This window comes from Musca autumnalis, unplaced genomic scaffold (genome assembly GCF_047663935.1).
Source record: "Musca autumnalis isolate F117 unplaced genomic scaffold, ASM4766393v1 scaffold_2, whole genome shotgun sequence".
Lineage (NCBI taxonomy): Eukaryota > Metazoa > Arthropoda > Insecta > Diptera > Muscidae > Musca > Musca autumnalis.
This window is the reverse complement of record NW_027411755.1, coordinates 185,700,404-185,715,929: the sequence shown is the minus strand read 5'-3', so window position 1 is coordinate 185,715,929 and position 15,526 is coordinate 185,700,404. Positions and strand designations below refer to the sequence as shown.

Genomic DNA, 15,526 nt, shown 5'->3' with positions numbered 1-15,526 from the left:
GCTTGAATACGAAAATCTTGTCATATCAATTAAAGGCTCGATATAGGCAGAAAATACTCCTCAAGATTCTGCTCACCAACAGGGTCAACAGCAACCTAGATCACAAACGCGCAAAACCATAGGACGCCCCCTCATGCACTACGCAGCTCCGATGTGGTCATCAGTATTAAGCGATAGTTATCAGTATGAGCAATAGGGAAATCTTTAAAGGGCCCAAAATACTGCACTGCGCAACGCAACCGGGTGCCACTACAAAGCCCCCGAAGACCATTTGCACCACGAGGAAAAGCTTCTCCCGGTGCGACCTCACTGCACATTATTAACAAGACAACATGCAATTAAATGCACCAAACAGGACCCCACAATATTACACCAGACCTCCATCTGAAAGAAACGTGTCAATCAAACACGATTTTTGTAAGGAGCTTCCAAACATTCCACAAATCCCTCCTGAGATAACTGCCACTTGTCTAAAGTGTGGCTAATCACTGCACATCATGCGACACTTATACGCATGTCGTGCAAATACGACGGACCTGTCACCGCACTCACTATGGACACATTCACATTTAGCGGCTCGCTTTCTGGGACTGGATGTTGGTGCTTAGGATTTCTTCTCTTTCTTTTCTCTTTACAACAACAACAACTATAATGTCCATACCCAGCAAACAAAAATCGTACCCGACATCGTAACGAAATCGATGCTATGTCCGATGTCGGATCCGAAATCGTAACGATATCATAACGAACGTTGTATGAAGTGGTTGACATATTTTCGGAACGAAATGTATCGTTTTCGGAACGAAATCTAAAGACAATCCTTGCGAAATTCGGAAGGGAAATATACTTCCGGCATTCGCTTCGATATCGGAACGCGATATGTACAAAATCTGAAATATTTTTTTTTCAAAAAAATCATTTAGAAATCGGAACGAAATCTGAAAAAATTTGATTCCGAAATTGTTCAGACGTGTCGGAAACCAGACATTTGGTTTGCTTTGGGTACCTTCAGATTATTTACAAGGGGTCAGACTAATGATATTATTCCAGCCCGATATAAGGAGATATGAATTTTAAAGTTCAGACATTCTCGTACGACCTCCTTATACACGGTTTGTGGAGGAATCCCTGTTGGCAACACATAACTGGCAGGTAATATTAGATATCGATACAGCTGCAAGCTTAGCTCCTTCCCAAAGAGTTCACCACGGCCATTAACAGCTTGAAGACAAATCTAGTTCTTTCTTTAGGAAAAATCCTTGCAAACTGTCGGTCAATGACGCTCCTTAGAACACTAGCAATCAATGACTGTTACTGATTATCACACGGGGGTCACCATTGTGAATGATTGCACTCGAAGGTCGGTCTCGGCATAATTGGGACAGGTCTGTCGTCATAAGGCTTGTTGCGTCCTAGTCCAAAAACCTGTAGGTCAGTTTTCCTGAGGAGGTTGTTGCCTTCGCAATACTGTTGTTTTCCTTAGCTTTTTGGCCAAGGACGGTTGTATAGAAGGTCGAGAGGTTGGCTGTCTGGGCGCCTTTAAAAACACGAACACGTTTTCCAGTTTTGTGCTGTTGGGTTTGGTTCGTCTTCTCAGATAGCAATTATTTCTCAGTCAGTCCATATACATTAGCTTCCTTACGGCCTGTGGACTTAGACCAGTGTCGACTAGCAACCGATAACTGCGCTGAGTTTCCCCATGGGGGACAGTTGTGTCAATAACTGCCACTCGAAGGCAACATTGGGACCGGCCTGTCATAAAATTGTTGGGAATATTTTTCCATGAGCCTTGTAGGTCGACTTTTTCTGAGGAATTACTGTTGACTTTTTTGGCATGGACGGCTGCAGGTTGATGGAATGACTGTTAAATGACTTTTAAAAGTCGTGTAGGGATTGGTTCGCCTTCTCAGATGATGATTTTTTCTCAGGCAACCCAACCACCTTAGCTTCCATGCAGCCAGTGGACTTAGGCCATTCTCGACAAGCAACCAATGACTGTCGTAGATTTTCCCATAGCGGTCAGCTTTCTCAATGAATGCCACTCGAAGGTCGTTTTCGGGCATCATGAAATTTTTTGTGTCCTTGTAGATCGCCTTTCCTGTTAGCTAGGGCTTTTCTCCTTGACTTCTTAGGAAAGAGGACTGCATAGGAGGTCGATCGATTAAGAAACCATTGTCTTCTTGGGCGAGGGTTGTGGCCTTCGGAAGAACGAACACGTTTCTTCACAGATGGGAATTCTTTCTTGCAGCCTTACCGCAGAACTTACCGACCATAAGCTGTCCCTCAAACGTACTCTTTCCTTTCGGGTTCGAGTCAGATCTAGCACAATTGGGCTTTTCTCATTGCCTTTATGGAAAGGACGGCTGCATAGGAGGTCGATGGGTTAGCTAGCGAAGAAACCATTGGCTTCCTGGGCGAATGCAGTAGACCTTTAGAAGGACGCACACTTTTCACAGTCCTGTGCTGTTGGAATTCAGCTTCTCAGATGGCAATTGCTTCTCAGGAAGCCTATCCACCTCAGGTTCCTTACTACCTGTCAACCAATCTCGACTAACAACCAATGACTGTCGCTGAGTTTCCCATTGGGGTTAGTTTTGTCAATGACTGTCACTCGACGGTCGTCCTCAGGCATCATAGGTGCCGGTCTGTTATAAGGCTTTTTGCGTCCTTGTCCATGAGCCTTGCAGGTCGTATTTTCCGGAGGCGTGTTTGTCTTCGAAGTACTGGATTTTTCTCCTTGACTTTCTGGTTAAGGGTAGTTGGCATAGGAGGTCGATGGGTGGAGGGGATTGATTTTTGTTCCTAGATGACAATTGTTTCTTAGGCAGCTCACGCATCTTAGATTCCATACAGCGTGTGGTTTTAGACCAGTCTGACTAACCAATTACTGCCGCTGATTTTCCTATTGGTGTTAGTTTTTTCAATGATTGACACTCGAAAGTCGTCCGCTGGGATCATAGGGGCCGATCTGTCATTGAGACCGGCTTGTCATAAAGTTTTTACATATTTTCCATGACCCTTGATGAGGTCGGTTTTCCTTCGCAGTACTGGGCTTTTTCTCCTCGGGTTCCTGGTTAAGGGCGGTTGGCATAGGGTGTGGATTCGATGGGACGAATACACTATTTTCTTTTTGGGCGAAGGTTACGGGCCTTCGGATTAACGATCACGATCTTGTGCTGTCGGGATTGGTTCGTGTTCTCAGATGACAATTCTTTCTTGCAGCCTGTATACTTACCGACCATAGCCTGTCCCTCAGCGGTACTCTTACGTTTCATGTTCTAGTCTAGGAGCAGACCCCTCCTTCGCAGTACTGAACTTATCTCCTTGACTGTTACGAAGCGAATTAGGCCCAGAAATTTTTGCATATTTTGGCATATTTGCATAAAATTAGCATATGCTTAACCCCATCGAAATGGCTCAAATTTGGTATTTGGTCTTCGTTGGAGGTATAAAACTTTCCACCTGAAATTTGTTGGCAAAGGTCCACGTCTTCATATAGCCCCCATAGAACGGTACCTCCCGATTTTCGGTATTTTGAAGGTAGTGTCCTCAATATCCCACTGAAATTTTGTATTAAGTCTCCTTTGGGGGTATAAAACAATCGACCTGAAATTTTTCGGTATAGGTCCACGTCTTCATATAGCCCCCATAGCAAAGTACCTCCCGATTTCAGGTATTTTGAAGGTTTTAGCCTCATTTTCACACCGAAATGACTGAAATTTGATATTTGGTCTTCGTTGGGGGTAAACAACTTTTCCCCAGAAATGTGTCGGAGTGGTCCACGCCTTCATATAGCCCCCAAAGAACGGTACCTCTTGATTTTCGGTATTTTGAAGGTTGGGGCCACAATAATCCACCGAAATGACTGAAATTTGATATTTGGTCTTCATTTGGGGTATTAAACGTTCTATATGAAATTTGTCGGAATAGGTCCACGCCTTCATATAGCCCCCATAGAACGGTACCTCCCAATTTTCGGTATTTTGAAGGTTGTGGCCTCAATATTCCTCAGAATTGGCTGAAATTTGGTATTTATTCTTCGTTGGGGTATACAACTTTCCCCCAGAAACTTTTCGGTACAGGTCCACGCCTTAGTATAGTCCCCATAGAATGGCACCTCTCTATTTCCCGTATTTTGAAGGTTGGGCCTCTATATTCCACCGAAATGGCTGAAATTTGATATTTGGTCTTCATTTGGGGTACTAAACGTTCTATGTGAAATTTGTCGGTATAGGTCTGAAATTTGGTATTTGGTATTCATTTGTGGTATTAACCGTTCCGTATGAAATTTTTCGGTATAGGTCCACGCCTTCATATAACCACCATAGAACGGTACCTCCCGATTTTCGGTATTTTGAAGGTTGTGACCACAGAAACCCACCGAAATGGCTGAAATTTGGTATTTAGTATTTGTTGGAGGTAAAAGCCTTTCTGACTGAAATACGTCGGTATAGGTCCACGTTTCGATATAGACCCTATAGAACTGTACCTCCCGATTTTCGTAATTCTAAAGGTTGTGACGTCAATATCCCACCGACTGAAATTTGTTATGTAGTCTTGCATGGGGTTATAAAATATTCCAGAAGAGAATTATCAGTATAAGTCCGCGGGTTCCTATATCCCTCGTAGAAGCGTACTTCTTGATTTTCGGTATTTTGAAGTTTTTACCGAAATATCGGAAATTTGCTATTTAGTCTTTTTTGTGTCTAAAAACTTTCCGCCAGAGATTTGTAGATATAGATAGACGTTTTGATATAGCCCCCATGGAACGGTACCTCCCGAATTTCGGTATTTTGAAGGTTAGCCACATTGTTTTACCGAACTTGCTGAATTTTAGTATTTAGTCTTCTTCATAAACGAAAGGAAACTAATTGTTCAATTTTACCTCAATACAAGTCGTGGTGGAAGGTATAACAAGTTCGGCCTTACCGAACTTAGCGCCGTTCCTACTTGTTACTTGTTTTTTTTTTAATAATAACTAGAGCTTGCGGTACTTGTATGTCTGTTCTATATTAATGTTTCAGTAAATTACATAAGTTTTAATTTGACTAATTTTTAAAATGTTTTCTTTCCCTCTTTACAGATCTTAATTGAAACAACGTACTTAATTTTCCACAGCAACTACCAACTGCTTACAACAACATTAACGTCCCCATATTATAGTTTTTAATACAACAACAACTACAACTACTTAACACTACAAATGTTGGCGTGATAGAAACAAAACTAAAATTAAGAACGTCTCAAAAACCCAAACATTTATTAAAAATAAGGTTTACACCCTTTGGTTAACTCATTCCCGTAGAGATAACCACCCGTCAAAATTTCGTTTATTTCCCCCTCTTTGTAATTAGTAAAAATTTTTATGTTCAACATTGTTGTTGGATATAAGAGAAAGTTATGTTCCAAGACCTCTTTCTAAGGAATTCCAATGAAATTTTCTTTCGAGGTCCCGAAAACGGCGACGATAACGCCAACAAACAACAACAACGAGCAAAAGATTTTGTGAAATCTTCTCCTCTTCCTCCGTCTCTTCAAAATCAAAAACAAAAATCCCCGAAATTTACAAATACAACAACAACATCAGAAAATATGGCTGTTAGTAAAAAAATAATGGAATCCAAGATGGAGCAGCATAAGAAAGCACCTTTGTCGTTGGATAAAAAGAAGACATCATCATTGGAACAGGAATTGAATTTGGCCCGACGGGCCTGCTGGTGCAGCAGTGTTAGTGCTGGTAATGGTGGAGGTGATGATGATGAAGGTGACGGTTTGTTAGATAGAAAATCGATAAATGAATGCTGTGAAAAATGCTTTAAATCAAATGATGATAATGTCAATGATGATAATGATAATGATGATATTGGACAAACAACAAATTTAGAAAAAACAACAACGGTTTTGAATGGTGCTAAAATAATATTTAGTAAAAATATTAATAATACAACTACAAAAACAACTAATGATAATACTATGAATAGTAATAAATTAGCAGAAAATTCATTTAGTGTAAAGAAACCCCATGAAGTTGCTGCTGCAACTGATGGCAGCGATGTAATCCCAACAACAACTACTACAACAAATAACTTAATTAAGAGAAAACTTAATTCTAAGTCGCAAGAGCACAACAAGGAAGAACATGATAATGATGTTGATGATGATGTTAATGAAGATATTGTAAATAAAAATTCCAAACTTGCCGCCTCCTCATCTTCTACGTCGTCAACTTCAGCCTCCGCGTCGTCTTTATCTAAATTCAAGGCCAGCATAAAAGCATTACTCCTAGCCCTTTGGTTGGGTTTTGTCAATTTCTGTGAACGCAATACCATTAAACGTAATGATCCACGTTTTGAAATCTATCGCCAAAAACCCGAAACCCAAATGCAACAATCCACAACAACAGCTTCTTCGTCGGCCAATGACCCTAAGGCGGATAAACGAAAACCTTTCCAATTTAAGTTGCTCACCAGTAAAAAGGTGATATTCTTATTATTGGTCTGCTTCTTCTTTTCCTGCATACAACGCATTGATGCACGACCCAATACGGCGGCTGGTGGTAGCGGTGCTGATGGTAATGCTGTAACCGGTCAAGCTGTTGGTGTTGGCGCTGAAAGTGTTTACACCGTTACCCCGGGAAAAGTCAATGTAAGTATCGAACATTTTTCTCTTATTAAAAAAATACAACAAAATAGTTGATCATATAGTTTTTCATTGTGGAACCGGTAATACAGATGTGGAATCGGCTTTGTGTAGTTAACGAATAAACACGATCAATACAATGATTTACTGTAAACAACAACGGAAATTGATCGGTCAAAATAATATGTGTAATACCCTCTGTTTTCAGGCTTACTTACTTACTTACTTAGCTGGCCCATTACAGAACATTTGTTCTATAGGCCGAACTAAGAAGAGATCTCCTCTTCCTCTCTATTTGTTGCTTCGCACTCTGGAATACCGCGCCTTTTCATCTCATCATCCACTTGTTTACGCCATCTATTCCTTGGCCTGCCAATTCTGCGTGCACCGCCATGTGGCATGTATTCATACGCCTTTTTAGCGGGTTCATCATCGCTCATTCTTATGATATGGCCTAGCCAACGCAATCGCTGCATCTCGACACGTTTAACAATATTGATGTCGTTGTATAGCAGATACAGCTCGTGGTTCATGCGACGTCGATATTCACCGTCAACGCAGATTGGTCCGTAGATATTTCGAAGAATTTTTCTCTCGACCACGCCAAGCACTGCCATGTCTGCTTGCGCAAGTACCCAGGCTTCGGAGCCATACATCAGCATGGGTAGTATCAGTGTTTTGTAGAGCGTTATTTTTGTTTGACGAGATGTGGCTTTGTTTTTAAACTGCTTACTTAAACCAAAGTAGCATCTGTTGGCCAATACAATTCTTCTTTTTATTTCACAACTGATGTCGTTTGTTGTGTTTACGGAGGTGCCGAGGTAGACGAAGTCTTTTACTACCTCAATATTATAGGAACCAACATCCACAATAGGTCCGAGCTCAATGGATGCATGCGCGTCGACACCATCAACTTGGTATTCTCACCGTTTACCGCCAGACCCACTTTACCAGATTCTCCTTCGACCTTTATAAAGGTATCAGTTACTTCTTTTACTGATCGGCCCATGATGTCTATATCATCAGCATAAGCAAGTAACATGTGACTATTGGTGTAGATTGTGCCACTTCTTTTGACGTTTGCCTCTCGTATAACCTTTTCCAGCAGGATGTTGAAGACATCACACGAAAGGCTGTCTCCTTGTCTGAAACCTCTTTTGGTACCAAACTCTTCGGAGAGGTTCTTTCCTATTTTAACTGAGGACCTCGTGTCAGTTAAAGTCATTTTACAAAGCCGGATGAACTTTGCGGGGATACCCTACAGTTAGAGCATACAGTCTTATCTCCCTTCTTGTGGACGGGGCACAGGATACTCAGGTTCCAATCTTCGGATACTCGTTCTTCCTGCCAGATGGTGCTAACTAGCTGATGAATACACCTTATCAGCGTGTCGCCTCCGGTTTTGAACAGCTCGGCTGGTAAGCCATCGGCCCCTGCTGCCTTATTATTCTTCAGCCGATTTATTGCTGTCTTTACCTCATCTTGGCTGGGCGGTATACATTCAATACCATATTCTGGGATTGGGACTGTGGCATCTTCATCGTCTTCGCTGCTATTGGATACCAACAGATTTGAAAAATGTTCTTTCCATATCCTGAGTACACTATCTGTATCAGTCACCAAATTACCTTGCTGGTCTCTACAGGAGGATGTGCCTGTACCAAAGACATCAGTTTGATGCTTGACTCTTTGGTAGAATTTTCGGACTTCATTCTGGCTCCTGTACATCTCGATTTTTTCACACTCCCGCTTTTCCATCTCTCTCTTTTTCCTGCGGAAAAGACGTTTCTCCTCTCTCCTTTTCTCACTGTATCTATCTCGTGCGCTACGCGTTGCTACGGATTGTAAGGTAGCCCTATATGCCGCATTTTTCTCTTCGGTGGCAGCACGACACTCCTCATCATACCATGGATTCCTTGGTGGAGGTCTCTGGTATCCAAGTATGGATTTTGCGCTGATATGTTATCGGGATGAGGAGTGCTTTGATTAAGAAATTGGGCTAGTTGAGTGGAATATGCTGTGGCTATCTGTTGTGATTGCAGCTTACCGATGTCTAACTTTCGTGTTGTGTCAGTTCGTACTTTGTTTGCTACGTTTAAGCGGGTGCGTACCTTTGCTGCAACAAGGTAGTGGTCCGAATCAATGTTTGCGCCTCGGAACGATCGTACATCCAACACGCTCGATGAATGTCTTCCATCTATCACAACATGATCAATTTGGTTTCTTGTTTTCTTATCTGGAGACAGCCAGGTGCCCTTATGAATATCGAGATGATTAAATCTGGTACTGCTAACTACCATGTTTTTTGCAGCTGCAAAGTCTATCAGCCTCATACCATTGTCAGATGTTTCACTGTGGAGACTGAATTTCCCGACTGTTGGGCCAAAGATATTCTCCTTTCCAATTTTGGCATTAAAATAGCCTAGAATGATGATGTCATAGGCAGGGCAACGGTCATATGTTTCTTCTAAGCGCTCGTAAAATATATCTTTGGTCTGTTCGTCCTTTTCATCAGTGGGAGCATGAGCGCAAATAAAGCTGATGTTGAAGAATTAAGCTTTTATTCGAATTGCAGCAAGTCTTTCATTCACTGGAGTGAAGCTGGATACCAGTAGTGGAATTCTGTAACTCAATTTTTGAGTTATCGACAAAATCGTTAAAATTAAAATGCCAAATTATGAAAGAAAAGTACCAATAAAAGTTGAAAACACTGTTGCTATCGGTAGGACTTAGCGACAAATCTCTTTTTGGTTGTTAACTAACCAACAAATTTCGTTAATTATCGAAATTATAAGTATATTAGTTTTACCGATTTTTCTCGGTAACTCGAAAAATGACACCACGGGGAGGTCAGTGTCCACTTGGGATGAAAGAGGGACCAAGGTAAATCCTGGGCTTTGCCATGTTAAAACCGGTCAGGACCGTTGCTTGGTATCTTCCATCCCCTACGTCACCCCTGTTTTCAGGCTAACGAAGCTATATTTCAAAGTAATACTTTGTGTCCTATGTTTCAAAGTAATCCTTTTGAGATAATTTGAAGTCGGTTTAGTCCTGTCCGTTTTTATGTATGAGCCGATTTGGTCCTGCATTTGGTCCTCGTAATATTTTGTCCAAACTTAGATCAAGTTCGAAGATGGACCGAATCGATCTACTACATCTGTTATCTCATCTGCAAAACTTCAAAATGTTTCGCTGGTGCGCACCATAACCATCGAAAGGAATGACCGATGTGGTCAAAACACTGCACATCGCAATATTTCTTCCAGATATAGATCAGGTTCGAATATGGGCTATATCAGTGTACTCCTTCAGGTATTTCCACAACATTTTTCGCAAAAGTCCAGTGTAAAGACATGTTTCGGATAGTTTTGAAATTTTTGCAGTAGGTTGTACTTGTGGCCCAAATTACGACGGTTCAATTTTTTTTGAGGGCAAGTTCACACTTTTCGAGTTAGTGACCCAAAATCTATAAAAACCCCTGCCGACAAACACTAAAATGACTGATGAGCAAGATAACTTACGAATTAATTATTCGTTTTGTCCGAAAACGTGCACATCGTATCCATGTATGTGGGTCTGTGGTTCAATCCCTTACCCGAACATCCAAATTTTCAGCGGGGGCAAATTCCCGCAGCGCAATATTTCCTGAGTCCTTCATCCATGAAAAACTTCTTTATACGTGGCGTTGAAAGAAACGCCGCACAGTGGTTCAGAATCGTTTTTTTCCTGGCCAAAACTCTGTAACTTTTGTATTTTTTTTAATCTTTTCAAAAAAATTAATTTTTTTATACCCTCAGCATTTATGCTAATGAGGGTATGTATCAGAGTACGGTTTGAATGGCGATTTCATTGCCTTTGAATGCATTCACAGAAACCATTGTCTATTGTCGTCACCTCACATCATTTTAAAACAACACCACACAACACCATTCATCGCAACAGAGTACAGCGAAAACATTGCATTGCATTGCTTGCCTTCTCTCAATCACACATAACACACCTAAAAGGCAGCGAATGGTGTGAATGGTCAACATTGTTGATTGATTGAAACATAAGAGACTTTCTTGTCGATTATTTTATTACACGTTTTTTTATTTAATGTAATAGGAAATGATATGTAATTCATGTCTATTTAAAAAAATATATATATTAATATATGTAATTCAAAATTAAAACAGTAGTTCCTTAGATAGAAAATATTCATTTAAGATAATAAAATACACGAAAAGGTAGAGATTAAAAAATGTAAGAAAATGAAAAAGTTTGCATTTTTTGATATTTTTGTTTTTACAACTCATATTGGTGAATTATTTTTGTCCCTGAGATATAGCATAGGGCTATATTGTACGATTTCAGTGAATCGTAGTCGATATATAAAATATGGTCATAAGCAATATTTCAAAACCCAAAGCTGTTGGACAAAAACTTTGGAAGATTTAAAAATAACTCGCCAATCTGAGTTAGAAACACAAAAAAGCTTATTAATAATTTATGCACACTTATTTATAGAGGAATTCAGTATTCTGAGAAACAAATAAATACTATTAATAAGATATTGTATTAATTATAAACTTTGTTAATGTTAAATCTTAAGACATAGGTTGTTCATATTTATATACCGAATTCAAAAATAAAACATTATTTACGACTTTTGGAGACAATCGATTTCTTTTTTCGCTTATTAAATTTCCAGCTGCAGAAAAAACCCTCTCCGAAGCTGCACTACTTGCAGGAATGACTAAAATTCTCTTCGCAAATTTCGACAGCCTTGGGTATTCCGTAACGTGATGGTCCCACCATTCCAAAGCGTGAAAGTTCATGTCAGCGTTAACACGACAACAAGCATACCGATTTACTTCGTCATTGATACCTTCTTCTAATGTCAGAGTTGGGCTAATGATGAATTCAGAAAAGAACAATGCAAAGTCACTAGTATCTGAAGTATCATCTGGACCTTGAGACTGTGCTCTACTCAAAGTCGATGCAATACATTCCTGATCATTTAAAATTTGTGAAACGCAAAAATTTTTCACTTCTGTCAAAATACCTTCTTCCAAAAAGCGGTTCGTTGGGGGATACAAAAAACAAGAAGAGTATTGGTAAATGCTTATATTAGGAATCCATGTTGTATCTATTTCTCTTATAATGTTTGTTTTTAATTTCTCTATTAGAGTAGAATCAGTTGGCTTAACCTCACATATATTTTTTAGTGTTTTAATTGATAAACAAATATAGTTACTGGTGATATAATTAGAGCCCTGCAATTTATTGCTTATTTTATAAAAAATTTCAAAAAGCTCTACTAAAGCTACCAAAATAGAGAAGTTGATTCCTTCAGTTCTATTCATTTCCATTTTACTAGTAAGTATTTCCTGAATTGAAACCCAATTGTTCAAAATAGATTTAAATAGATTATAATGTGTATACCAGCGAGTTACACAGTAGTTTTTCAAGGAGGTAGTCAAAACATGCTGTAAATTGCTTTTTTTAAAGTATTTGACTAATTTCTTACATGATTCAAGGGTAGGCTGCAATTCTTCTGTATTACTAACAGCAGCTTGCAACACATTATTAAATAGATGATTTGAGCAATTTAGGTGTGTATAATTTTTTAAAACTTTTAGAATATTGGATCCTCTGTCCGTAACGAATTTAATGTTATCTAAGTTGTAAACTTCAAAGTCATTTAAAATATCTTTTAATTTGATCAATATATTTTCTCCGGAAGCTTTTTCAAAATCCATTGACTTTACCCCTAATACTATATTTTTCAACTGGGACTCCTTCATAAAATGAAATGTAACGCACAAAAACTGTCTTTTTATAAAGTCGTCCGTCCACAAGTCAGTTGTTATCGACGCCACTTTATTATTCACAGCTTCCTTAACTTCGCTCTTCACTTCATTTCGTTTCTCCTCCGCTTTAAGATGTATTCTCTTTGATATTGTTGTTGCATCAGGTATAAGATCCGATATATCGGTATTGCTTCCATATTTTGCACCGATATTTATTAAAGCTTCAGCAAGTTTTTTAAAACCGCTACCATTTACGGCAGAAAATGGACGACAGTCCTCTACAATCCACTGGGAACATACGTTTATAAAGTCGTCTTTATCAGAACTACTGATTTTTTTCAGTTCCATATTAGATTTGTCCATAAGGTAACACTTGTGTCGCACCAAATTAGATGTTTGTTTTCCATTATATTTGTACAAATTACTGCACTTATGACAGTATACAAGTCCGTTTAAGATTTCGTTATTTTCTTTTTGTATTAAGGAAAAAATATCCCATATTTTGCTTTTTTTATTTTTCTTTATAGTACGGTAAACACCGGCTTTTATTTTTTGCACTATTTTATTGTCATTTTGTTGCTTGACATGTAACGGCACTAGAAAAACGGTGTTTGAAGAAGGCAATCATCAAAAATATTGAATGCATGTAAAGCAACAACATCAGTTGATATTTGTGAATGAATGCATGTCAATAGCAACGAAAGAATGAATACATAAAAAAGACGAATCATCTCAATCCGTACTCTGGTATGTATATACATTTGATACGGCCAAAATGTGTATCATAGAAATAATGGTTTTATGTGTTTCGGACAATTTGGAGTTGATTTAGCAATGTCCGTCCGTCTGTCCGTTTCACTGTCTGTCTGGCTGGCTGGTGCGCATGATAACTTTTGAACGGATCAAGCGATTCAAAGCAAATTTTATACTTATTTTGCATAAAATTAGTTTAAGTTCGAATATGGGCCATATCGGACCACTTCCTCGGGTACCTTCACCACAAAAGTTCGAAATTTTTTGCAAAAATTATGCCCACGATAACTCTCGAAGGGACTTACTACTTTTGCCCAAACTTAGTTTAAGTTCGAATATGGGCCATATCGGACGACTTCCTCGGGTACCTTCCCCACAAAAGATCGAAATTTGTTGCAAAAATTATGCGCACGATAACTCTGAGGGGACTTACCGATTTGGTCCATACTTTGAACGTAGTTTAAGACCTCCTCTCGAATCGCATTGAGTTTTGTTGTAGCAACGTGTATTTGCTGCCCCCACTTCGACGGTACAAGTTTTTTCAGGGGCAAGTCTATATTTTCTGCAAAAATGGCCCGAAAGCTGTAAAAACCGCTATGGCACCTTGTCTAGTAGATGGAGCGCACGATAACTCACGAACGGATAAACCGATTTGATCCAAAATTTGGCAGTCGTAACATTTTGCACAAAATTAAAACAAGTTCTAAGATGGGCCATATCTGTCCTCTCCTTGTGGTACCTTCCCTACCAAAGTTCAAAAATTTTCGCTAAAATGGTGCGCACGATAACTCTCGAAGGCAGTTACCTATTTGATCCATACTTTTCATATCGTAATATTTTTACGAGACATAGATCCGGTTAGAATATTGGCTATAAATGTCAACTCCTTAAATTACCACCTACAAAAAATTTCAGAAAAGTGCAGTTTAGGACCTGTGAGTAATAAATAAAATAGCTCACTTCGTGTAAACGCTACGGTAATTTATTGAAACGGTTCGTAAAGACAACGGTCCTACCTACCTACCTACCTACCTAACAAAAAACAATAAACACAATATCTGTTATAGTTTCCGAGAAATTCTTTCTCCAAAAATTCGCATAAATGACGTATTTTCTAATATTGCGAAAAATGCTCGTCTTTCGGGACACGCCACCCCCACACCTTCGAATATTTTGACCTAATTTTTTGGTTTCCTTAGTTTCAATATTTTTACTATCGAATCCCATATAGAAATTAACAATCTCGGTGACGACAAAAATTTTGGTTTTGGCCAGGAAAATCGATTCCTGAACCGCTGTGCCCCGTTCGGACTCGGCTATAAAAAGTATGTACCATATCATTATCATGAATATGAAGCGGTTGGCACTCATTGATAAGAGAAAAGTGGTCTCCCGTTTCCCTTCGGGAATATTATGGGAAAATATTTGAGTATGTATGCATATTTCTTCCAAATATATAGATCAGGTTCGAATATGGATTGTATCGGTCTATTACTTCGGCTACCTCCCACAATAAATATCACAAATTTTCGCAAAATGTAATTTAAGGGCTGTCCTCGTGAGTGGGCCCTATTATAACGGTGCAACTTTTTCATGCTTCCTAAGATAAAACGACTAGAATGATTGACGAGCACGGTAGCTTGCGAATGGATTAGCCGACTTGGCCGAAACTTTCCGCATCCAAAAATTTCGTCCTAACCACATATGTAATCCTTCGCATAATTTCAAAAATTTCGCTTAAGTGCTGTTTAACCACAGATCGAAGATCGTTTTGAAATTTTTTACCTAAGGTACTCATTGTAGTCCGGTTTACCGCTATTCTTTATTTATATTATGTGTTTCGTGAGCAGTTCCATTCTTCCAAACATAATGGATGGTCCACAAGGTCTGCTTCCACAAAGCTACAGGATGTAGCTCAAAAGGCTTGGTTAGGCAGTTGTCGTGAGGACAGTACAAGTTGGACAGATGTTTTGCGCGGTGTCATCTATCCTTGCCCTATATGAATTTAGACCGCTGCATTATCCCGAACGTAGTTGAGCCACAACAATTTTGGTTTGTTTGTGACAGCTTACGTTCTTCAGCTGAGATAGATGGGGGGATGTACTCCGAGGACCACCGTATTCACACTATAGTTGTTTATGGCATCTGCGACTGCATTTGTGTGAATGCTATTCAAATCTGCTTGCAGATCTTGGGATTCCCTCTTGTATTCTTGGAACTCTCCCTCTCTAGATCATGAAGATCCATCCTGAGATGCCTGGATGGGAGAGTCCTATCAACCATACGGTAATCTGGATGACTCTCAATCAACACCCGATCAACAAGTATGCCATGCAACG

At 39.4% G+C, this 15,526-nt stretch overlaps 1 protein-coding gene across 50 annotated transcripts in view; it reads left to right on the top strand.

Annotated features, from left to right (window-relative positions):
• Positions 1-15,526, top strand: part of Nhe2 (Na[+]/H[+] hydrogen exchanger 2) — a 323,901-nt gene that overhangs the window by 122,241 nt on the left and 186,134 nt on the right. For all 50 annotated transcript variants that reach the window (XM_073970324.1, XM_073970332.1, XM_073970334.1 and 47 more), the window contains one exon: positions 5,084-6,645. In XM_073970324.1, coding sequence (XP_073826425.1) covers positions 5,401-6,645 — 1,245 coding nt within the window. In that variant the 5' untranslated portion in view covers positions 5,084-5,400. The remainder of the gene's footprint in view (positions 1-5,083; positions 6,646-15,526) is intronic.